Below are 25,014 nucleotides of genomic sequence, written 5' to 3'. Positions count from 1 at the left end.
TAGATACTCAAATTGTGCAAAAATTCTGCACAATGGCAAGTGGCTGGCTGCCTTTCCGTTCTGGTCTGCATATTTGTTTGCCCAAACGATATTGAGTTCGACTTTAATAGTTCTGATGGTATGAGAATGGACACTCCTCCTTTGGGTTCGTGATATTTGATTACAAATTATCTATGAAATGGGGAAGAATACGGCTCAATTCGTTGGTGGTTGGGTCGAGTTCATTGCATTTGACATGCCAATTTTTTTGTGGCCCAAAAACTAACAAGAGAAGTCAGCTTTTGGTTTGCTAAATTCTATCTGAAAATGTTGGCATTGTCGGAGAATGTTTTTTTTTGGTTTGATGATTTTCTGTCATGGCTAGAATTGAATTATTGTCAGATAATTTAAACGTAAGCTAAATTACAGTTCGGCTTATGAGGAATAAAAGTTCGATGATATCCTTATCAATGCGCAGCACCTAAAAATATCTATACATTTTTTAAACTGCAACCAACCAATCAAATCCTGTCCATCTTGATCCATTTCAGCATACATTTTTCTTTTTTCGTCAATGGCGATTCCCCAATCGAAAGCAAACAAACCGAAATGATATTTATCATCATCAAAATAATTGCACACGAGCGGCTAGCATCAAAAAGCAAAAAAACAAAAATTTCTGGGCGCAGCAGCCTTCAAGCAATCGGTAGATACAGAAAAAGGTTATTTACAAAAACTATATACGTTTTTGACAAAATAAATTGCCATAAAATTTGTGGCTATTGCAAAAACATTTTGCACAGCTTTTAGTACGATCAACGCGAAAGCCAAAACAGAGATCCAAACAAAACGAAAGCCAAATATATATCAGAAGGTGTAGGTGACAAATCGTATTGGCACCAATAAGCTGAATAAGAAATGGAAAACTATGTTGCCAAAAAATTTGCATTTTAAATATGTACCATAAATAATGTTCAACGATCGATAAAGGGGCAAAATAAATAGAATAGATTTCTATTCATTCTCCATATCAACCGCAACGGTGGAATATGTAAAGAAAACCGGTCTTGAAAATTGAGATATTTAAAGCGTAATTATAGGTTTTCTCCTACGAGTCTAGAATCCAATCCCAATGCATTCGAGTCCGCACACAAACGGGGTCAAAGTATTGCAGCAAATGCCTAACGAAGCACACCCAGATGCCATAATAATGCCCCCCATCCAATCGTCTCAGAAATGCCAATCAATTGATTTCATTGTCTTCAATTTATAACCTATCGATAATATAAATTCCTTCAGTCAGCCAGAAAGCAGCAACAGCAGCCGTCGAACCCGCAGTGACTTATGATAAATATATATATAAAGCGGTTCGTATCTGGGCAGTGTGCATATATAAACTTGAAATATATTTGTGCGCACTAATGTAACTGATAGATACGCATGCCAATAATCAGATACTGTCAAAGCACATACATCAAACTGAGATACACTCGTGCATATCTATATGGTTTGGTGTGTGCGCTTGCTCTTGACATTAATTATTTCGAATTGTTTTGTCACAGTTACCATTCAAATGGGTTGCAGGAAATACAGAAGCAACTATTCTATGGGGTGTAGCTTTTGATAGACGGGGGATGTGTCTTTTAGGTGCAAATTGGCTGCGAATGTCAAACAAATTGTACAACGAATTTAAAGCTCCTTGATCTAAGTTCTTCAAATACAAGCTGAAATTATAAAATTTACCTTCTTAAAATGAAAACTGCATAGTATTTTCCAAAATAATATGCTAAAGTTTGGATAATAATTTAAAGAAAAATATGGAGTATTTAGTTGTAATATAGTTTTATTAAACAAGTCTACTGAGAGCCAGTATAAATAGCACGAAAAAACATTTTCTATTCAACGCGATAAACTTGTTACCACCCAAGAAAACTTCATTCAAACTTGAGTTTTATCAGAAAGATTTTTATGGCCGTTGTACGGCTACTGGCAGCTAATTTTAAGTAATTGTTCGCTGTAACCTTCTAACCAGGCTAACAAAAAGCCAGGCTCCGCAGCCGAGGGAAAGCACACGCCCCCACAACAGACTCAAGACCGGAGAGCTCGGTCGCACTTTAATTGGCATATCAGGCCATGGGTAGCAAACAATTTTGTACTTTTTATAACCATTTTGTTAGGCCAACTTGCGGCCAGCCAGTCTCAGCTTTCTTGCTCCCCAACAATGAACTCCCCGAGCGAAAAATTTACAACAATTGTAGTTGGAGAGGTTAATGAACTAAATGCGCAATGGGCCAAACTTATTTACCAGCTAGCAAGCCAGGCCAACACAAAAGGCCACAGAAAAAATACTCTTAATGAGACGCTCATTACTCGTTTCTTGAGAGTTGTTTGGGGGGTTATGGACTGAGGATTGATAGAAAATCGGGGAGTAGTGGAGGCTACGATGGCTTTATTTAGCTTGGCGTGGGCTTTACAATTTTTATGACTCCCAATTTAATTCGCCAACCGCTCTTTTCTCAGTAACATTTTCAATTGACATATTAATGGGAAAAAGCTACCAAAATGTCACTCTCTTTTTGACAAAATCAATATAATTAATTTGCACGTGCCTGCCAGAGACAACTAAAAATTTACACCATAAATAAAAATATTTCATACATAAAAATTCATGTTCAATTTGTTTTGGCACATCTACAGTAAAAACAAAAATTTCACATATCTTGTCGCTAAATTCGGTTTTAAAAATGCCTCAAAATATTTAACAAATTGACAGCGACACGCGGGCCGAAAATTGTTGTGAGATTGACCCAGTTGGAAATAAAATTAAATCTTTGAGAGGGTGATTGGAAAAGGAAATTGATTGTAATTGATTAAGAAAATGTAGGACAAGTCTTCGAGTGTAATTGCCATATGTTCTTCGTTTTTTTTTAAATAATGTGAAATAAGATGAGTCATGTTATTTGATCTGAAAGAATTATAAATGACTATTTTGATTAGTGAGATCTTTAGAGATTAATATTTATCTTTCATTTGTAGTTTATTCCAAAACGTCTTTCTATATTTATTTCTTTCTTTAAATCTTCCTTATGGCTGCGAAGACTGCTCTTCTTAATGTCATATTTAAGTTCTTGACTTGATGTTAATTCATTTCATTTTCACTTGGTGCCCTCTTTCCTTTCTCGGTGCTAAAAATCTTGAGAATGTCATGCTCGGAATTTTCTCAAATGTTTCATTTCAATGGGAAAGACGCCCTTCGTTTGTGCATAATTTAATGCGGCCCTGCACTTGAGAAAATGCAATTTTCCCCCATTCGTATGGCAAATAACAAACGAAAGAGTTTTACTCCGCATATATGTATGTTCTTCAGCGTGCATATATATTCACCCATATACATGTAGTACATATTGGTACATTTGTACATAAGCTGACTGCTGCTTACACATAAGACGAATTTACATAAAAACCTCTTGGTGCTGCATTTGTACGTTGGAAAGAAATTGAGTGTGGACTTGTGATGCATAAATCAAGAAATATATGTGCAGTTGCGGAGTAAATTGCAAAAGAAGTAAACAAAAACAAGTAAATAAATTCGCAAGCCACCTAATGATATCATTCTATTTGAAGGTTGCGTAAAAATCAAATAGAATTCTTTGTAAATAAACAAAAGTATATTTTCCTTTTCAATTTAAATCAATATGCAGTTTGATAGATTTATGAGGAAATAAAACACTAAAGGAAAGTTCACCTAAAGCATGTGTTCACTGTTCGTGGCAAATAAAAATCAGCCATCAAATCACATGCTACTCATCAGACATTAAATTGTTGATAACGAAAACAAACAATTTATCGTTATGCGACTCAAAATTCAAATGGAAAAGCAACGCAAGACACACATTATCAATGTATCTCAATCTCTAATCTTGGGCAAAATATTTGTGCACCAGCTTTCAACTTTGGAGGTTTGCGGTGATGGCATTTCAATTAAAGTGCAAAAACACACGCAGCTTGAACCCGACCCCCTTTTTCCCATCCTTCAGTTAGCAATTCGTGCAAATAATTGAAATACGCCCACATCGTGGAAAACTGAAATGTTGGTGGAGTGTAAAAAATGCTCAAAAGTTGCCGACTGTATACAGGAAAATTCCATGCAGGCAGCTTGACAGCAAATGCAGACTTGGCAACTTTTACAATTTTATCTGCTACAAAAAAAAAACAATATAAAAAAATATCATATGTGCATTCATTCACTTAGCAGTGTACATCCAGCAGTATTTTATGTGAAATCCAAGCAGATGCTCTTACACATATTATGTTGCACAACTTGATCAAAACAAAGTTAAACTAGAAATTTTACATTTCGACATCACTCCGATAATAAGTTAATTCGTGCAATCCTACATTTATAATCAACTAAAAATCAGGGCAACTTTTTTATAAAGGCACACAGAGAAAAATTTATTAATGGAAACAAAAACATTTTTATATTTTTATCATATGACTTTAATAAATTTGTTCTACTCTTGTAGATTTAATAATATAAAAACTAGGAAGATAACTCTAAAAAATTTCGAAATGTCCAATATTTTGTTTTTGGCTTAATATATTCTTACTGTAATTTAAAAAACTAATAGCTTACATTCTTTACTGGTTTAATGGAACATATTTTGCTCTCTGCAAAAATCTAAATCGAAAATATATGGCATAGGAGTCAAGGAACTTTAAGCTGCTTTTTGCCCTGGCAACTTTTACCCGCACATTTTTCGTTGTCTATGTATTCTTATTTTTATTTTGTCTTGTCATGCTCAATCTAAATGAGAGATGAGTTGTCCATTTGTCCGTTTTCTGGCTGGTCAATTTGTTGCGGCCATTCAAAAGGCGAACATGTGAGAACAATTGAATCGAGACTTACAGTTATAACAGTGCGTGTGGGTAGATAAATTACGATGGCCGGATAATGAGTTTGTTAGATACGTTCGGAGAAACCCAGGAAAAATGAGAAATTAGCACAAAACTTTGTTAAACTTGGCTTCCCAGAAAAAACTTGCCCAAGCTCATGGGGATCTCATTGAATTGTTTAAATGACAATTTAATGGAAAAATGCCTACCATTTATGAAAGATATAAAGTAACTTGAGAGTTTAAGATATAAACTTTTTCAAGATTCTTTGAGGTTTTCATATATGATTCAAATAATTTTGAAATCTGTTTTTAATTGCAACGTTTATTGAATCATTTTTAACAACATAAGTTCCGAAACAACTTCCATGGCAATTGAAAACGCAAATGCTGCACAGAAAACACAAGAGGGCTTAATTTAGAAAATTCCCTGCCACAGAAACCCGCCAGATTTAATCAGCTTAAGTAAGTATCCAAAGAGAGCGGTTCGGATACGCAGTTAAATAAATCTCTTATGTGGGTGGTGTGCCACTATCGTCAATGGTGGTGCTGTATTCGGCAGTGGTGGTGCTACCTTAATAAGAACAGCCGTTGTAGCAGTCAGTCAAACGCCCCGGCACAAATCTCTCGGCGAAGTCTTATGAATAATCACTCGGCGGCAGTGTAAAAACTTGGCAAATGTGCGAGCGCACAAAATGAAACGAGACCAGAAAAGAAAAATGTATTTCAAATGCGCAAAACTAAAAAAAAAATTGTTGAAAAGTGTCTTTATGCCTTAAAGATACGTCTTAATAACGCTGGGAAATAAAGGGAAGAAAGCGTGAAAGGGTTGGGGTGCGGAAACAATGCTCACATGTGTGCCCCGAAAGGTTGAGAATTTCACTTTTACACCTCAAAAAGTGTGGCATTAAATTGTGATACCTCAAGCTAAGCACTTAACTCGATTCTATTGAGTGGGAAGGAAGGTCGAACAAATCACCTGCCGACCACGTATGCCAGCTTATTTCGAGATAAAGATACAAATTACATAGGGGGACTTCGAGGGGTTGCCTCGATTAATATGCAAGCAGTGCAGCAAATAAAATATATATAATTGCTGTCTGATTCTTATTTACCAGACTGTCTGTTGCATAAAAAGTGAATGAAATGATCGACTTGGGGCTTGACTAATTAAGGCGGAACTTGAGCGTGGCTTAACTTCAATGTCAACGACAGTGCGTTCCGAAAGTATTAAATTGTCATTTCTGATTGATTGTCAGGTGATAAAGTAGACAAAGGGGAAAATACATTTGATATTATGACACTGAAAAATGTGTGGATAATTTTTAAGATATAACAAATGTATATCAATTCGTATAATATGGTCTTGCAAATTCATAATAAAGTAGGGTTTATGTATGATATCTTTTCATATTTAATAAAATAACAAAAATAAATATATATCCAACACTGATTTATAATTGCGAACCTTACTGTAAGACCCTTAGCTGTCTATTATTCACAGCCATTTGTAAAGCCAACTATGCGTAAGAAGCCCAAAATAATTAAGTTAACAATTTGGCTAATTACGCCTGCACTAAATGCAGTTAAACTAACGCACAATTAAACCACAAGAACGAGAGCCAAGAATTTGAATATTTTTCAATGCCTCATATTACAGTGGGCACTGAATACGAAGAAAACTATTTGCCTGTTCAGGGAAAAAAGCAAACAGAGCAATGAGATGAGTGGAGGATCTCGAGTTCTAGTTTTCCCGGGTCCGCTGCCATTTGTTTCGCCTGTCAGTGTGTCAAACTGAAAATGTGGCGACGATGTCTGTTTATTTAGCACGTTCTTTGGCTTCTCTTCACCCTCGGATTTCATCTCATCTAGTGCAAGTTCAGTCAGCCAGCCAAGTTCTTTTTCCCCAGCAGCATATTTTTTTCCTAGAGTATTTTTAAATGAAACTTGCCTTTGTTGTCATTTATTACTGTCACTTTAAATCCAATCTACGCTTTGTCTATGTTCTGGCAATCGATGAGCGATTTTCCCTTTCAATTTTGTTTGTTTCCTTTGGATATTTCTTCGATTTTTGGCTTTGGCTTTTGTTCTACATCAAGTGTAATTTGAAATTAATAATTTTTTCCAGCATCTTCGGCGGATAAATTCTGTCAAGTAATTTGATCTTGAAAAATATAACAACGTTGGTTTTTCCGCAAGAAATAATATGTTCTTTAAGAATAAATTCAAAGATACATATTCTTAAAGTTCGTTAAGAAATTATTTTGAAAACTGATAAAACTCTTAAGACAATTGATATATTATTTATTAGTTTATATCACCACAAGTTTCCCGAAGCAAACAAAAAAAATTTGGCACATGGCAGAAGATATAATTATGAAATAATAAATAAAATGCTAATTGGTAAAGCACACACTGAGGAAACGAATAACAAAAACTTTAAACTCTTAATTGCCTGGCGCCAGACGATTGTTTTTTAATATCAAAAGCAAAGCATGTCCCAATGACTTTGACGAACTTGATTATTATTTTATTTTTTTTTGCCGAAATATTTCGCTTCTACCACAAAGGTTCCCCTTAAAACTGTTTACTCTCGTTTTTTCTGGCACGAAATGGTTCATTACGAACATCACTTAAGGCAAAAGCCGGGCATTAATAATCCCGCTGTAGCCTACAATCATTTATTACCGGTTTCGGAGAAATTACGGAAAAATACAAATTTACAACACTTAACAATGACTCAGAATGAAAAAATATTGTGGACATTTTGGACCAGAGGACAATTCATTAATTTTAGTTTTTGGTAGAGGTCTTGGAAATAAGGGGAATAAGGTTGCGTGCACTTGAAAAATATGGATAGGCAATATTTTGTTTCTTATTAAAATATAAATATAAAATCTAAAGATTAGTTTGAAGTATATACAAAATAGCTTATGGACACAGTCCCGTATCCAGTGCCGCCCAAAATGAATATTAATACAGTAACTCACAACGTAAACTTCGCCCTCGATCTCATATAATAAATGAATACAATTTAGGGATAGCAACTTAGTGAAATTATAGGTTGGAAAATTTGCCGCGACTCTAAGTGAGGCTTTAGTCAGGCTGAGTGCCTGATGAAAAATTTAAAAACAAGCAAAGAGCAAAACAATTTTCATAAATATGCCACTGAGGCAAAAGTTGGCCAAAAGCTGTGAGAAAAAAAAGAGAGTAAAAACCTCAAAGCGCATTAACGCCTTTAATGGCCTTGAGACGCGCAGAGTTCTTATTTTTTCAAAGGGGAAGTGGGTGGTTGAATCCACTTACAAAAATATTTTAGGACTTTCATAGATTTGAAAGTAAATAAATATTCTTGGAGAATGTTTCCCTTATATATTTACTATGTTAAAATTTTTTTTATTTTTATAGGTACAAGACCCATAAACACAATACAAATATTTCTAGACAAGTTTTGTTCAATAGAATATAAATCGATAGAGTATGTTTCTTAATATTATACCTTGCTTAAGGCTTATAAATCTAAAATCGCAAACTAATATTCTGAACAAAATATTAATAAAATAATATATAATGTTTTTTGGTTTTTTTATGATTACCTATACACTTTCGATAATTTAGATATCGTTGGAAATATTTTCTCCTACAGCTTTATGGGAAAGAATGTCGACTTCAAAAGATACTCATGGCTTACAATAAAGATAGAATACTAAAACTGAATAAAATAATCATAGCGCCGTCGTTTGAAGAGTTTTAAAGTACTGTTAAAGATTGTTTCCTTAATCATTTTTCCGGAGTGTGAAGAAAAGTGAAAAACTCACCTTAGATTTGGAACAGCCGCCGCTGCTGCCGCCGCCGCCTGCAGAGGCGGAGGCACGTTGTACGGAAAGGGCAACTTGGCCGCAACCGCCGGATTCTCGAACAGCATTCTCGCGCTGTTTTGGGGGTGGTGCTGGTGGTGCAGAATCTGGAGGTGGGTGGTGCCGCTGGGGGGGTTGATGGTGCTGCCGGTGTTGGTGTTTATGTTGAAATCGGAGTTTCCAAAGCAGTAAATTTTGCTGGCTTTTCGCTTATCCCACAGACTCACGCTGAGAAAATTACTTTAATGCGTTTGCACCAAATACTTTTGTTTACTGTTTTTTTTTTAATTTTTCTTGCACTTTTTAGTTGACCTTTTAACTATTTTGTTAAAGATTTTTTGTTAAGTAACCGCACTGATTTATTCTTGTTTTTTTAGGTAATACTCATTTTTATAACACCAAGATTTGCTGGCAACGTTTCAGATTTTCTAGAAGAAAAATGTGAGCTTTATTAGATTTACTTAAAACATTTGGGATATTAGGTACAAAATTAAAAATGATTTTTTAAATTGTAAGCATGTGTATTTTAATAAGCTAAGTATTACTTTTATATTCATTACTTATATTTTTACATAAAATTGTATTATGTTAGTGTATTTATCTTTTAAAAAGATATTACTTAGATTGCTTTATTTTTTCATTTTTGTCATTACTTAAACCACTTTTTCATTTTCCATGACTTTGTTTTTATTATTATAGCATTATTTTCTTGGTCTTCTTTCGATTCTTTAGCATTTCTTTGTTTTTGGCTTTATGCTTTTACTTTCGTTCTTTGGCATTTGCTTTTGCCCTTTGCTTCTGGCTTTTCAATGCTGAATTCTGAATTCTCTTCTGCCATTGCCGGCTTTTTCGACACATACACACACGACACACACACAAGCAGCACTCACACACGTGCGTACCGCTCTCAAAATGGTGATAAAATATTGTTGTTTTTGTCGTTGCGGTTTGATAAAATTTCACACACGGCTTTTAATTAAAGTCGCTTGGGTTTTATAGTTTTGTAGTTCTGTGCCGGTTTTTGTTTTAATTTTTCATAAATTAAATCGATTTGCTTGAACAAAAACACACGCATACATAAACATACATTTGTAGCACAACAACAAATTTCTGCGACGTCATTGAATTCGCCGCAAAAGAATATGCGAAAACGTAAAATGAAAAAAAACCAAAGAAGCGTCCCTCAAAAAAACAAAAATGTCTTCAGGTTGAGTCACTTACACACACACTAGTACGTAATGCCGCACACATTCACAAATAAACAACGCGTGACGAAAATTACATGAAAACCACTCGCAAAAATCCGCGAAATTCGACAATCCGTCCGCTCCGAACAAGGAATTTTTTTCAACTGACACTGAAGGAGCAGTTTTCGCCGCAGGACAAAGGACAAAGCTGCGCTGAAGCTCTCACGCTTGCTCTGGGTAGTTCGCTCTCTCTCCCTCTCTGACTCTCTCCCGCAGGACTTGAATAATCATAAAAAAAAACTTGGATGCAACATGCGGCTGAGTCAGTTAATGACGTACCACTATCTTTTCCTACTCCTTTATCCCCTCTTTCGCTATGCCATGCAATGCTCCCCCCATAATCATTTCCGATGTGCAGTTCCATGCAGTTTCCCCAGACAATAGGCCTATATAGTCGCATATAGCCATATAGCCATCAGACGAGCGTCTTTATAGCTCGCTTTGTTCACCCCGATTTACAGTGTTCCCTGACTAGAGGAACTTAATCTTCAAACCAACTAAACTTATCATGGAAATATCTCAGAAATAAAGATACATATCTGATACTAAAATTTTGTTTTGTATATCTTGTAAATATTATATTATTCTATACCCATTTTGCTATCCACATTAGTAATAGTTGTTCATAGTCACTGTTTATACATTAGTTTAAACCAAAGATAATAGAAACTACTTGCTACCTATTTACGAAAAAGTTGATTGACTTTGTGACTTATTTGCGGGCAAATAAATTAAAAGCGCAAGTTTAGCCAATAATACTTTTTCCTGAGCACTAGAAGTTTGATGTTTTAATATATTTTATGAAGCTTTTATGAAAGTTATTTCACTGGGAAAATTCCAATATAGTTCAGCAAGTTTCAAAATTAGAGCAATGACTGTACTTGACTTTCTGTGTTTATCTTATTTTGTTTGCTCAGCTCGTATTTCTTTTAAAGCTCGGCTCGCAGCTGACGCATTTTGTTGATTTTGATTGCTTAAAGCTGAGAAACAAAGAGTAATTGTTTAATTCAGTTGAAGGGAAGGATTGCCAGCTATTTCGCTTTGATTTATGTGAAATTTACAAATCAAATTTATTTCACTTGCGAAGTGTCAAGTAATTTTATATTTTATTTAAGCTTTATTAATTTAATTGTCACATTTGAATATTTGTTTCCCTTTGGTTGTTTAACTCTAGATTTTGGTTGCGGAATTTTGGTGTATTTGTATTCAGTTTCATGTTTCATATATGGAATTTCGTTTAATTCAGAATATTTCGGATTCCTGGGGTATATTTATTCACAATATTTTTTCTATTTCAAGGGGGAACTCAACTCACATCCCCTGATAATATCTAATTACCCACATCAACAGTTTCTCAGAAAAATGTTCAGTTTCCTTCAAGTGTTTTTCGCCTTCTTTTTCTTATCGTGCACAACACATTGTGAAATATACAAAACCGAAACACAAAATTGTAATTGATAAAAATGAGTTGGTCACCAACAACAATAACATTAATTATTATTTTTTCCGCTTTGAATATTGAATGTTTTTGTGTTCGTAATACTTTTTTTTTAATATAGGAAACCATACACCTAAGTGCATAAATGTAGACCGAAATTAATGCGATTTTTTTAATAATTGTATTCCAGTTTAATTGTATATTGCATCAATTTATTAGCAGAACACTTATTTAACTGCACATGTCTTTTTAGTCGACTTACTGGGCTTCGAGCAGAAAGTTCATTGTTTTATATTTTTAATTACACATTTAATTTATATATTTGTTTCATTATTTTAAACTCGTGTTTTTGTTTTATAAGGGGTTTCTTAGTCATCGCAAGTCAAATTGCATTAGGATTCATTAGTTAAACGTATCATTAGTTAATAAACCATGAAAGTTAATATTAGATTTAATGATAAATTTTGTTTATAATCTTAATAGCCATGAAATACATATTTTATTCGGTCGCTCAAGTCATTGATTTAAATAAAGCTTGATGGGTTTTGCATGCACATGTAGAGATTTCGGATCTTATTTTTAATTAATTTGCATGCACTCTGTTTTTTATGGATGCGGTTTGTTCATTTTGCTTAACAATTTAACACGTAATTAATTTCAGTCATGCAATATCTCAGAAAAAGATTTTCTTATATTTTCTATGGGAATTACTTTCAATACGCGGCAAACAAAATTTGAGCTTTCTTTGTTTGTTTATTTTCCATTAGCCGAGTTCGGTTTCGGTTTCGATTTAAGGCCCAGTCGAGAATCAAGTCAAGTCAAGACTAGGCTTTATCTGGATGCACAAACGGAAATCAACGGCAAAACGACGACGACGATACCACGAATCGGTCCGCTTCGAATCGCTTCGAATCAACTGGCTGTTGTAACGGTCGCAAGCAAACTGAATCCGAAAGATACTGCTGAACCGAACCGAAAGATACAGATACAAATACAAGAGAAAAGTTCTCTCGACCGCCTCTCGCTTTTTTATATCTCTCTCTTTCTCTCGGCTATTTGACGTTTGCGGCAAGCATAATAAAATAAAACAAGTGGTCGAGTTTTCCGACTCCAAGATACCCGGTATCTAGATACATTACTGAAAAGATACAAAAAAAAATAAACTAATTAATATAACCGTACACAAAATGTTTCTTCTTAAGAATAATATTAACTTATGCAACTATTTTGGTTTTTAAAAATTATTTCATTGTAAGTTTGATTGAAAACTAAAAATTCTTATTTCATATGCTATAGAAAACCCATTATAAATCAGCACGAATACAATATACCCTGGAAACTCAAAAAATATAGGGTAATCTCCATGTGCTCTTTCGGTTGACATTTTCCACTCTCTCTTTCTTACTCTCTCAACAACCACCCACAACATAAACGGGCCCCTCGCCCCACCCCAACTCAACAACAAAAACAAAGCGAAATGTTTGCTCCCTCTCTCCCAGAGAGAGCCAAGCAAAGAGAATTTGTTGTTTTGCGGCGAAGTCGCTCAATAAACGCCATTTGGGTAGACAGCAACAACTTTTGGCGCTCGTATTGTTGTCCCTTTTACACACACGCCTTGGCTTACTTCCGGTCTTGAATGCTGCGTCCATTTGTTGTTGTTTTTGCTATATCTTCTTCTTCTTGTTTTTGCTTTCTGTGGTGTGTATAAAAATTAGCATCTTCTGGCATTTCTATGGTATTTTTATGGTATTTTAAAAGTACAAATATATAAGATTTATTTTAAAATTTATTAAGTAGAATAAAATTTCAGCATAAAAATCAAAATCTAAAGCAATACATAAGCTCTAAAAAAATAAACATAGTTTTAAATGAATGTTGTTTAATGCTCAAAAATCCGTGTATTCAACTTGTCTTGTATTGTATTTTCGGTTCGATTTTTCGTCATTCGAAAAATGGCTGCAGAAAAGTGACCTCAAACCTGTACTTCCAAGACCATAACTTTTCTTACAGACATCCGATTTCAAAGTGGTATACTTCGAAAAGATTGTGGTTTAATTCTCTAAAAATCTGTGTTTTCAGCTTGGCTTGTATTTTTGGGTCGATTTTTCATCATTTTTATAGTGTTGCGCCTTTCCAAATTTTCCAAAAATGGCTTTGCAGAAAAGTGACATAAAACCTGTACTTCTAAGCCCATAACTTTTCTTGCAGACATCCGATTTCAAAGTGGCATATCTCAAAATGATTGTGGTTTAATTCTCTAAAAATCTGTGTTCTCAACTTGGTTTGTATTTTGGGGTCAATTTTTCGTCATTTATTTAGTGTACCAAATTTTAGAAAAATGGCTTTGCAGAAAAAATACCTAAAACCGGCACTTTTAAATGATTGTGGTTTAATGCTCTAAAAATGCAACTTAATTTGCAGTTATTTACTTTAAATAAAATACTATTCTAAACTATTTTTTGATATTTAAAGAGATTCAATATTTAGTAATTATCGAACGGAAATATCTCTAAAATACAACAAAAAATGCGTAATTCAGTTCCCCATCATTGATGCCTACAAAGCTTTTTAGCTTTTCCGTCGCCTGTTGCACCCACCTCAATTACCAATTGGCGGTACACCCCCGCAAAATCCAAATTTTACACAAATTAAATTTTTTTCGCAAAATCGCAGACCTGCTCTGGCGGCTGGGCGCTCCCAAATTACAAAAAAAAAAGTAAAACAATAACTTCAACGGCTTATTAGGCAGCCTAAAAACATCAAAGGCTGAATCATTCCTAAGCAATTTTTTATGTCATTTTCTTTTTTATTTCTTTATAATTTACAACAAAACGCGCAACAAGCGCAACGAGTTTTCTGCAGTCAAGCAGCTGACGGCGAAAAGAGTTTTTTTCTGTAATGTTTTGTTCCTTTATTTTGTTTGGCTCATTTTTTTCGGTTCCTTTTTTGTCGGGACACAAGAAACTTGTTTGCAGAGCTCCAGGCGATAAAGAAGGAGCAATATATAACAATAGCAACAACTGCGACTGAGGCAGACAGGTCAAAGGAGCAGTTGTTCCCCATGCCACGTCCCCCTCCGTCTATGTCTTAGCCGCTCCCTGACACGCCCCCGCAGCAGCAGCAATAAATTCTACCAGCAAGCGTCTTCGATTAGTTTGAAAATGGCGGGAGAAGTGAGTGAGACAAATAAAAAGAAAATGTTGTGAGAAAAGACGCTCAATGAGTTTCCCGACTAAGATCTACCATTTTTTTTTGCAAAAAGTATCTCAAAAGATGCGAATAAAAAAACAGAGTTTTAAAAATGTAACTTTCAAGTAAGTCATAAATTTTGTTAAATATCTTAATTCATTTAATAATTCCAAATGTTATTTTTATAACAATCAACAATTGTTTGTTTTTTATTTTGGATCTTTTTAGGCAATTTACATTTAATGATACAAATTGAGAACTTGCAACGCCTTATTATGTAAAACTATTCATTTAGCAAATAAATAAAACATATCACTGAAGTGAACTCGGCTTCGGTATCCCGAAGGAGAAGAGAAAATACAGGGTATTTTTAGCAGAAGAGGAACGAACACCAGCCATTGATGGCAATATTTAGTCTGCAACTGATGTTCTCAGGGTTTATTACTGTTCAAGGTAAGAATTTATAGCGAACTGCACATTCAGCAAATTTGGGTCATAAAAGTAATTAGTGAAATCTGTTCCACTACAGATTGGTATTGTGGGTGAATTTTAATTACCGGCCAGAAGTTCATGAAAGTGCCAAGAAGTTTCCCACTCCTCCGCCATCGGCTAATTGATTTAGTTCCCATTTTATTGATCAGCCGAAAGGAGTGAAGCTTTTGGCCCGCAGTAAAATCGACTACGTTGGGCACTGTGGGGTTAAAGGGCGGTTTGGTATTAACCAGCAATGGGCAAGTTGGGGCAACATCGGTTATTGGCCTATTAATGAAACAGCCATAAAATTAAATAGCGATTTATTAGTAGCTGTCGGAGTTTCAGAGATTAAAGGTAATATACAAGAAATATATGCAACTTTGTTCCGATTTTTATAACATTGCGGGGGTATTTATTTCGGTCAAAAGGTTGAAACGCAGTGAAGGGCACATTTCCGACCCTATAAAGTATATATTCTTGATCAACCCCTTTTCAATTCAGAGCTTCCATTATCAAAATTACAAAATACAATTTGCCATTAATCATAACATGTCCTTGAATTGTCTATATAAAACGACACTTTTTCTCTTCATTTTAGTGCTTAGTCATACAAGGATTCGTACAATTTCATTAATGATTACGTAAGCAAATTTTAGTAGGGACACTTTCTTTATTCCTTACAGAGATTAATGTCCTTGGCAAGCCCTTAAGTCCAATTTGCGTCGTAAAACTACTCTTGGATGAAAATTTTATGACTCTGACATGGTCTTTGGTGCTATATTTTGCTATATGTTCGTGCATGAGTATGTAGGTCTGCAAATCACAGTGCTGTTGATGTTCAGTGCTTGCGAATTGTGCGCATAACAATTAGGCAGAGGCAGCTTAGGCTGCTTTTGCCACCGAGAAACTGAGACCCAGACTGCATTTATCCAATGCCATAAAAATATCAGGAACACATGTTGCCTGCCGCTGATTTTCTGCAGATTTAGGGGGACGGTGGGTGATATGGGGTCGGATGGTATTATTCGGGGAGAGGGAGGCGATATTCTGTCGTCTGCCAGGCCTGCCACGTCTGGTTAATGAGCACGTTTGCATCCGTGGGAAAGAGGCGTAATAAGGGGATATATACCCCCTACAAAGGAGTTTTGTTACGCCAACTGATTGTTCGTTAGAGGCTACTTGTATGTTCCCCAAAAACTTTTCTTAATAATCTGATTACATTTGAATTTTTTCCTTACGCGGAATTAAACAAAGCTTATCAGAGGTGATTAAATGAAATATGTTTAAAAACACACATAGAAAAACAGAATTAGATTTTATTAGTCCAAAATTAAAATTTTGTTATTTGACCCCTAACAGAAAGTTTCAAGTTTCTACGAAAATAAGTTAGATTTTGTATATAAAATAAATCACATAATATTTTTATTCAAGAAGAACAAAAATTTTAATAAACTTCTTTGTAAAAAACAAAAATATATATTGCTACGTTTAAAAGCACCTCCCAAGATTACCAAATGCTATAAAATAAAATTAAAACTTTAGACCGAAACAAAGCGAAACAAAAGTATCTTTTCCTGGCAGCCCCGAAGTATGCTACACTTTCCTCGTGTTTTTCCCTACCTCTTTGAAATTCATTTGCCATGTGAGGAAGCCATGAAAATAGAAGTGGAAAAGTAGTTGGGGGACTTTGGCAAAGTGTGGGCGGTTGACCTTAACAAGCGTAATATCATCAATCAGTGCACAAATTTGCATTTTATTTTAGCCTATTTCTGCCCGGTAACATGCTGCCCCCTGTCCCGACATTATCTACATATATCGTCTATATCTTGTCGCCGTTGTCGGCGCATCAACGCGCTTCATCAGCGCGGACTGATATGTAAATCTCATAAATCATGCACACCTGTCGTCGATGGCAGCGACAGTTCAGCTCGGTTTTGCTCAGGTCAGTCAGGACGACAAGGACATTGTCAGCAGACCGACAGGGGGTGGGTGTGGGTGGGTGTGGGTGGTTGTCCCCGTGTATGTCCAGATTTTGTGGTGGTCAAGCCTTTCGAAAGGGTTCCTCGATTTCTTCGCTTTTCAGGCTCATAAGCAGCTTGTACTTTTAATAAGGGGAGCATTTTTATTTATTATTTTATATTGTATTTTAGCTTTGAGAGTGTTATTTTTACTTAAAATTTAAGAGTCCAGAAAACCAATAATTTAATTTGGAAAACATTTTTTTACATTTTGTCAAACTATTTTTAATTTTCCTAAGTAAATCTTGTGTATGAACTAATTATTTATATTAGTAATATCATTTTTTCAAATTAAGAAAGATTTGCCACTGCGTATAAGTCTTGAATATAACTAAATACTAGGAAGGAGAAGAGAACGTGGCACATCCCTTGTCGTTGCCTTGGGGGTATATCCTGCAACTTGATTAGCCACGTGCAGCCATATTCCTTATCCTTTTGACCAAGTCAAGAGTTGTGGCTTGCTGAATGGCAAATGCTTCAAATCGAATCTGATGGAAATTTAGCTTGGGTGTTTTCTTTATTTTTTCCAAGGCTTAGAAGTGGAAATTATTTATTTAAATAATTTTCGATTAGTTTTTTGGGTTGTGAAAAACTAAATCAATAGTAGAATAGTTGTATGCAAGTATTTCAGAAAAATTTCCATGTCTAACTTTTCTGTTTATTAAAATATACATAAGCTAATTTGTTGCTCTATTTTATTAGAATTTAAATATGGTAAAATAAATTGTGTACTAATGTTTATAGTCTAAATTAAATCTAAACATTTTTGTAAAAAGCCAAGCCATAGCTTAAATTACATTTTAAATTTCCTATATTTTAAAACAGATAAATATTTATTATAACAACTTTTCAGGGGAGATCAACATATTTTAAATTAATGAAAACACCTAAAAAGCCCTAAGCTTCCGGTTCCCCAATTCTTGAGGTGGCCATAATGGAAGTGATTCTGTTCCCCGCTTTGAGCATTCACTAATTGCTCGGCCACAACACCTGCTGCCGGCTGTTTTTAAGGTGGCATTTTGTCCAGGAAGTGGAGCGATGTTCCACCGACGAGGGGAAAAAACCACAAATTTACATAAATATGCCACAAATCATAGAGCTCGCCGCTGCCCCTGCAACTTGCGGTCCATGTGACAGTGTCTCTGGTTATTATGAATGCATAAAAAGTGCTCATAAGTTCATTTTTTCAAACTACACTTCCATTGCAATTAAAATACCAAAAAGGATACAAAAAACGATTCGCTTTAAATATATACATATACCTAGCCCATAAAAAATACCAAGAAAATTTATGTGCAGCACATGGCACGCCTGAAACTAAAGGGTTTCCCTTAAATTCTGCTTGATTTTTTTTGCGAATTTTTGCGGTGTGAAACGCACGTTGCATAATAATAAAAGTTGGAGGGGAGTGGAAGTTGTGGGAGTGGCACTTGAATGCCATGGGCTTGCACCCCACCATCGTGGTAAACGGCTGCAATTGTTTGTCATTAGCAAATGTTGCCCTTTTGGGAACTTTACGAGTACATCCCCACACCCAAAATGCTTTTGTAGGCCTTGTACTATAGCAGACAAAATTTGTGACTGCGACAGTTTGTCTGGTCGTCCTTTACACCAACCCATCGAAATGCACCACCTCCGAAGCGAAGGACTCCTCTCATTTTTAACGCACCATTTGACCATTTTATGTAGGTGCAACATTGCAGCACAAAACACGACTAAACATAACCTCAGGCTGTTGCACGAACAATTGGGGATTCAAACGAACATGACCGCAAAATACCGAAATACTCAGCATAATCCCTTTAAATCAATGGCAGTTTGAGATTATAGACTGAACTGAAAACTATTATTTATTGCAGCGAGAAGTAAATATTCAGAGCCTTTCCAAAACATGAAATATTTGAAAAAGAGATCACACTACAAATAATAAATTTAAGAAAACTTTATACTACATATCTTTTAACATGTTTATCTAAATAGATTTAAAATAATTTTGTTTTTAAATATGCAAAACGGTGAAAATTTAAATGTATTTAACTTATAATCAATATTTAATACAATACAAAATTGATTACTTTTATGACAATAGTTTTATGTAGAAACAAACATTTGCCAAAAAATTCCCCATTGAAAAAATAACTTTAGCTAACTGTTCTGGATTGCGCTTGATGAAATTTCATTAAAAGTATGTTTGACTTTTCACTTTAAAAAATTTGCGAACTCACATCAAATTTCATCAGCAGTTTTCGAAATAAAACCCAACCCCCAAACCCTTTAACAACCCCTTGACATATGCAGCTTTTTATTTGACAAAATAACGAACTCTTTTAATGAGCATAGCCAACAAACTGTATTCCTTTTTTCGCCTGTCGGCGCCAAATTAATTTTAGCAGTCTGAGGGATAAATACTTAATGCACCAGAGGCGACAAAATAAAAGGTAGATGGTTTTCAATCCATCTAGCCAAAGGGACTGTCTATAATGTGCGGCACTCGTTTAATTTGTGCATTTTTTTACTCTCTGCTCCGTGCTAAACGGTTGACATAATGAAAATGTAAATTACACAAAAGTTATGGACTCATTTCGAAACTCCAATACGGGACACGAATGGAGATGGAACTTGACTTTATGAGCACATAAACTTCGCCTGTTGCCACATGAGACTTGGGTCTCATCTCATTAGAGCAACTTTTTGCCGGCATCCAGCGAAACGTAAATAGATTTCAACTCAAATTGCTTGGGCCTAAGTACAGCTGAGCTTTGTGGAATGGTACGACTTAAAAAATACAAAACAGGATTTGTTCAATGGCCTTGGCTATAAAATACCTTAGCTCAGATTAGAATAAGAAACCCACCTTTAAATAAGAATATTTTTAAATTAAATTTTTACTTTTTGTCTTTGTTTGAACTTCCTATTCTGATGTACATACATGTTAGATGGTTTTCATTCATTAGGTGAATGCAAATTAATGTATTATTCGCACATACATTTATCAAATGTTTAGTAAGCTTTAAGTAGATGTTATCTTATATTATTATATGGCATTATTAATCTTTTTTATAAATCATTGCCAGAACTTTGTTCAACCCAACTATACATCCTGGATTAAAAGAAAGAAGCCCGAAAAAATATTAGGCTTGTATTTTTGGCTGCGATTATTTGTCGTTTTCTTATCAACGCACTTCCGCATCATTAAATAATTTTATCATTTGCATTATTTTCACTTTCCTAAGCACAGTTAATAACGATGGCAATAAGGATGATGATGAAGCTCGTTGGTGGAAGAAGGTTACAAAGTTCCCAGGGAAAGTTATGGGGTTCGGGGGTTGGTCACAGGCTGATTTCACTAATTTGTAATTTATGCGACACTTTTGCGGCTAAGTTGCGGAAAAAGTTGATGGGAAATCTTTTTTAATTAACTCAAGGAAAATACTAAACAATTTGCATTTTTACCAATTCGGAATGGTTTTTTTTTTCCCCGGGAAACCATAGATATGTAAATGTAAGCACTGGCTCACATTTTAGTGCAGTTCTTAAGACTTTCAAGATTCGAATCTAAGGCATATATATTTGACAAAAGAAGCAGGAGACTTGAGTTCACTTCACTTACATTACAAACACATTAAAGTTGCCCAGGGAACATGAAAAAAAAATAATTTTTTCCAGGCACGGGGTATGCAAATGCAAATGCCAAAAGACATGAGAAGAGCATGGGACAAACGATAATGAGGACAAACAGCAGAAGCAGCAACAACTGCCACTTGCAGCTACAATGATAATGTTGCTGGCTGTTGATGACAACAACATCTAGCAACAGCAGCAACAACTAAAATCACCTACACTGGGAGATAAATAATTAACATTACTGTTGACAAAAAGAGTGGTGTGTTTATTAGGAAAATATAATATAATATAATATAATATACTATAGGAGAAAATGTCTTTAAAAAATCCCTGAAATCCGTTTCAACAGACATGTTTGTTATTGTTTTATGTTTTATTTTTTAATGATATCGTTAGTTACATATTTATTTGTTAAACTTTTCTGTATAATTATCAGTGTAGGTGCAACCACCACTAACAACCAAACAACCAACGGAAATCAGCTAAGGAATGCGCGCCCCAGTGAAGCATTTTCCCTCCATCTTTTTTTGCTTCTACACCCCCCTCCCGCCTTTAAGTCCTTGGCAAAAAACGAAATCTAAACGCTGTCTGTGCCTGCCACTCCCCCGCCTTTTTTCCATAGAAAGGATATGCCTGCCGCTGCTCATTTTCGCTACTAAATAAGACAGGCCGCCGCGTCCTCGAACAACATTTTGACATTTCTTCTTTTTTTTGTGATTTGCCTTACAAATTTTTACATTTTCGTGCCATAACGCGAGGTCTCAGGAAAAAAGGAAGAGAAATGCATAAACCGAACTGGAAGCAATCCTTTAGTAAGAACTATATTTTTTTTAATTTATGGAGCAAAGCAATTTAACTTTCATTGTCTTCTTTATTGTAAATTCTAGAACATAATAAGATCTTCAACCATTAATTTCATATTTTGCGGAATATACAGTTGAAAACTCGAATTTTTGTTTTCTTTAAATACAAATGCAAATTAATATTTGTCAGCTGCCTAAGGAAGGCAACCAAAAAGCTTTCCCCTTATATTAAAATATAAAACAATCTGCGGATTGGTTTCTTAGTATGGACAGTTTTTTTTCTGCATGCTCGATTTAGCCAAAGAAAAACGAAAGAATTCTCAGTCAAGTGAAAATGTCAGCCACTCAAAATGTGTGCGCCATTCCGCATACATAATAAATCTACCTAAACCGAACAAACATGAAATAAAGAAAAGAGCAAGAAGTTAATTTTAGGTTTAACGATTTGGAAATAACGCCACAAAACAGGACGACAAATTATTTGGCCATCATCTCCAGAAGTTTCGCATGGCATTGGCAGATTGGCGAGGGGCTAAAAACTTATTAATTTTCACAAAGTCAGCCACACGCAAAAAGTATACATCCAAAATTGTGAAAAACTGTGACGTTATGCACATGAGTGAGCAAATAACAGCAGCAACATCAACAACACAGCAGCAACATCAACAGCAGAGCAGCAACATTAAAACCCAGCAGCAACAACAGTGTCCAAAATGCATAGCATACTTTGCCGGGCTTTGGTTGAGTTTTGTGGGGGGACCGATTGGACGGAATTAAATGGGTCGGGAGTTGGCAGCAAAGTCAACAAATTATGAGTAATTGTAATGGGAGAGCGCCTTAAGTGGGAAAAATATATACAAACTATGAGTAATGGGGGTAAGAAGAAGATAGAGCAATCTTATGGAAGTCTGTTTAAAAAATCTTTGGAAAATTTACAAATCGGTAATTTTGTTACTTCACAAATAAAAAAAACATAAATGAAGACATTTATATATCAATTATTAAGATAACATAACTGTCCACACAATATTGGCGCACATTAAAACATAACAATGTTAAACGGAAATGATAAATTGAACACTTCAAAGGATTATCGCTCCAGCAGACGCCGGTACTCGCTGAGGATTTGCTCTTCCTGCACCAATGGCAGATCCAAATAGTTGGAACTATTTTCAGAGAGGTCCTCATTGAATCTCTTGAAGGCATTGTACGATTCCATCTCCGATTTTGCCTGACCAAGAACCGATTGGATTAGGGCCAACTTGCTGCTAGATAAGTTTAACAAAGGGGCAGAGCTATTGCTAGTTGTTCTATTTGAACCCGAAGGACCGTGATCTTCCAGTAACTTTGTCATGGCTCCAATAACTGCCATTAACTCCGTTTCATTTACGAAACTTTTCAGTAAGAATTCCACGGATTTTCGGAAATCATTTTCGGTAGTTTCCAAAGCAGATCGAGCGGTTTGAGTCTGAAAGCCCAGTTGCTGCAGTGTGGAAAGTAACGATTCGTCGACGGGAGGTGTTGCGGTTAGATTGGCCCTAAGTTCATCTGAATGGCGCTGTAGGAGGTCCAGACTTCGATCCAGGTTATTCTTGGTTTTCTTCAGAGCTTCCACCACCAAACGCCTTTCGTAGCCCATCTCCATGAGTCTGCAGACACTCCGTGGATCTACCCAATCCCCTCCTGAATTCGCCTCCCTCATCTCTTGGTTTACTTGCCTCAAGGGAGCCGAGTTTCTGCGCTCTTCGCTGACTTTCTCCCTGCGATCCTGGATAAATTGTATAGCTCTGTCAATATTACCGGCACAGGATCTTAGGGCCAATCTGGCGTCCGATTCCCCATAACCCATCTCCACCAGTGTCAAAAGCTGATCATCGTTGACTTTTAACTCATCCAAGGCTTTGGCCGCCTCCTCCAATCTTTCATATGACTCATCTCTGCGATTTTGGTGAAAGTAGAGCACACCTTGCAGAAGGTGTAGTCTCATAATCAAAGCTCTCTCAGGACAACTGGTACCCTTGATGGCATACAATCGATCAAACTGTTCGCCGTAGCTCTTGCGAAAACTCCTTTCGCAAATATCCAAACGTCGCTGGGCATCAGGTAACTGGGTGATATTCTTCAGGCAAAGATAACACCACACAATGTCCAGATTTATGAGGGCATAGTTGTCTACCGCTTCCAGGAACTTGGAGTTACATCGCGAGAAGAGTTCATCGGTTTCAAGGAGCAAGAGTAATGCCTCATCCAAGTTTTCTTTTCGCATGGCAGCTCTGGCTTTTTCATACATGCCCATGGCCATTAGCAAAGTTCGATTTTCATCGGGAGGCAGGAAGATCGGGCGTCCATCTTGATCCTCCATTTCCATAAAGCGATGATCGGCGTCCGCAACTATCTCCACATCCGCTCGAATCCTTTGGATGCGTTCATGCAACTCCTGACCCTGGTTCCCTCCTCCAACCACCACCATTAGTTGCTGATTGGTTTTTAGACCCTGCGATGCCAAAGTTCTCATACCGTTGATAATGCGACCTCCGGAAATGCACTTTACATGACTGGGATCTGCTAAATCCAGTTTCTTAGCCACCTCCTTTTGAAGATCAGCGCCTGAGACTCCCAAAGAGCACTTAATCTCCATCATTTGTGAAGTGCCCCCTTTGCTGTCCACACATCGCACATTGAAAGTGGCCAAGCCCGTGTCATTGAACTCCCTGCGAGCAGCCAGCTTCCTCAGAGCACCATCCTGCATTTCGACCAGCGCACACCTGCAATCGGAAATGCTAATGTCCAGATCTCCACTCAGATCCCTCGCCAAGCGATCCATCTCCGATTCAATACTGCCCACGCCATCGAAGTAGTACGGCTCCTCCCACAACTTTATATCCCGATCCCGCAGTCGAGCCCGCAGTTTAATAAATGTATTGTCTATTTGAGACATGATCCGTCAGCAACCGTGTCAAACTGAATAATTTTTGAATTTATTATCGATAATTTGATGTATTATGCTTGGCCTAAATTAAAAATTTTTTGATATCTTAAACCACTTTTCATTTAACTCTTATAAATGTTTTTTATTTATTAATTTGTCTATTAAAATTCTTTGAAAAAAGAATTTTTTTATCGGCAACCAAAAGCGACTAGTGAACATTTTTAAATCTACCCAAAAAGTAGCAAAACACTATAAAATATTGACGGTTATATATACAATATCTTATACAAATGTATATCAGTAGAATGGTTCAACAACCCTCTCCTATGCTATCAATTCAATTGCCATTTAAGTACCACTTACTAAACCAGAAAGATAACAACTAGCTTAAGTTGTTATCTTATCTAACTCTTGAACTTAAATTTCATTTTATTAAAATATAAGTTCATTTTGATCACAATAACTTGGAAGTAGATAAAACCTTCTAAAGTTAAGATGTTACTAAACACTCCATTATCTATCTTAATCATTTCATTATTAAACTAGGTATATTAACACAAA

The 25,014-nt window shown here is 35.7% G+C and overlaps 2 protein-coding genes across 6 annotated transcripts in view; both read right to left on the bottom strand.

Annotated features, from left to right (window-relative positions):
• LOC108046785 (heterogeneous nuclear ribonucleoprotein D-like) overlaps nt 1-12,346 on the bottom strand; it is a 106,134-nt gene extending 93,788 nt beyond the window's left edge. For 3 of the 5 annotated variants that reach the window (XM_017126664.2, XM_017126667.2, XM_017126668.2), the window contains exons 1-2: nt 12,128-12,346; nt 8,693-9,159 (exon numbers count right to left, since the gene is read on the bottom strand). In XM_017126664.2, coding sequence (XP_016982153.1) covers nt 8,693-8,799 — 107 coding nt within the window. In that variant the 5' untranslated portion in view covers nt 8,800-9,159; nt 12,128-12,346. Of the gene's footprint in view, nt 1-8,692; nt 9,160-9,952; nt 10,082-12,127 lie in introns of those variants that run through there. The other 2 variants (XM_017126665.2, XM_017126666.2) reach the window with 2 other exon arrangements.
• A 10,156-nt stretch (nt 12,347-22,502) lies between these two features.
• Nucleotides 22,503-24,520, bottom strand: LOC108041126 (NEDD8 ultimate buster 1). The gene has a single exon (XM_017118932.2). The coding sequence runs from the start codon at nt 24,460-24,462 to the stop codon at nt 22,615-22,617; it is 1,848 nt and encodes a 615-aa protein (XP_016974421.1). The 5' UTR covers nt 24,463-24,520; the 3' UTR covers nt 22,503-22,614.
• Nucleotides 24,521-25,014: the final 494 nt, after the last annotated feature.

Source organism: Drosophila rhopaloa, unplaced genomic scaffold (assembly GCF_018152115.1).
Source record: "Drosophila rhopaloa isolate 14029-0021.01 unplaced genomic scaffold, ASM1815211v1 contig_167, whole genome shotgun sequence".
NCBI lineage: Eukaryota > Metazoa > Arthropoda > Insecta > Diptera > Drosophilidae > Drosophila > Drosophila rhopaloa.
This window is presented reverse-complemented; position numbering and strand designations above follow the sequence as displayed.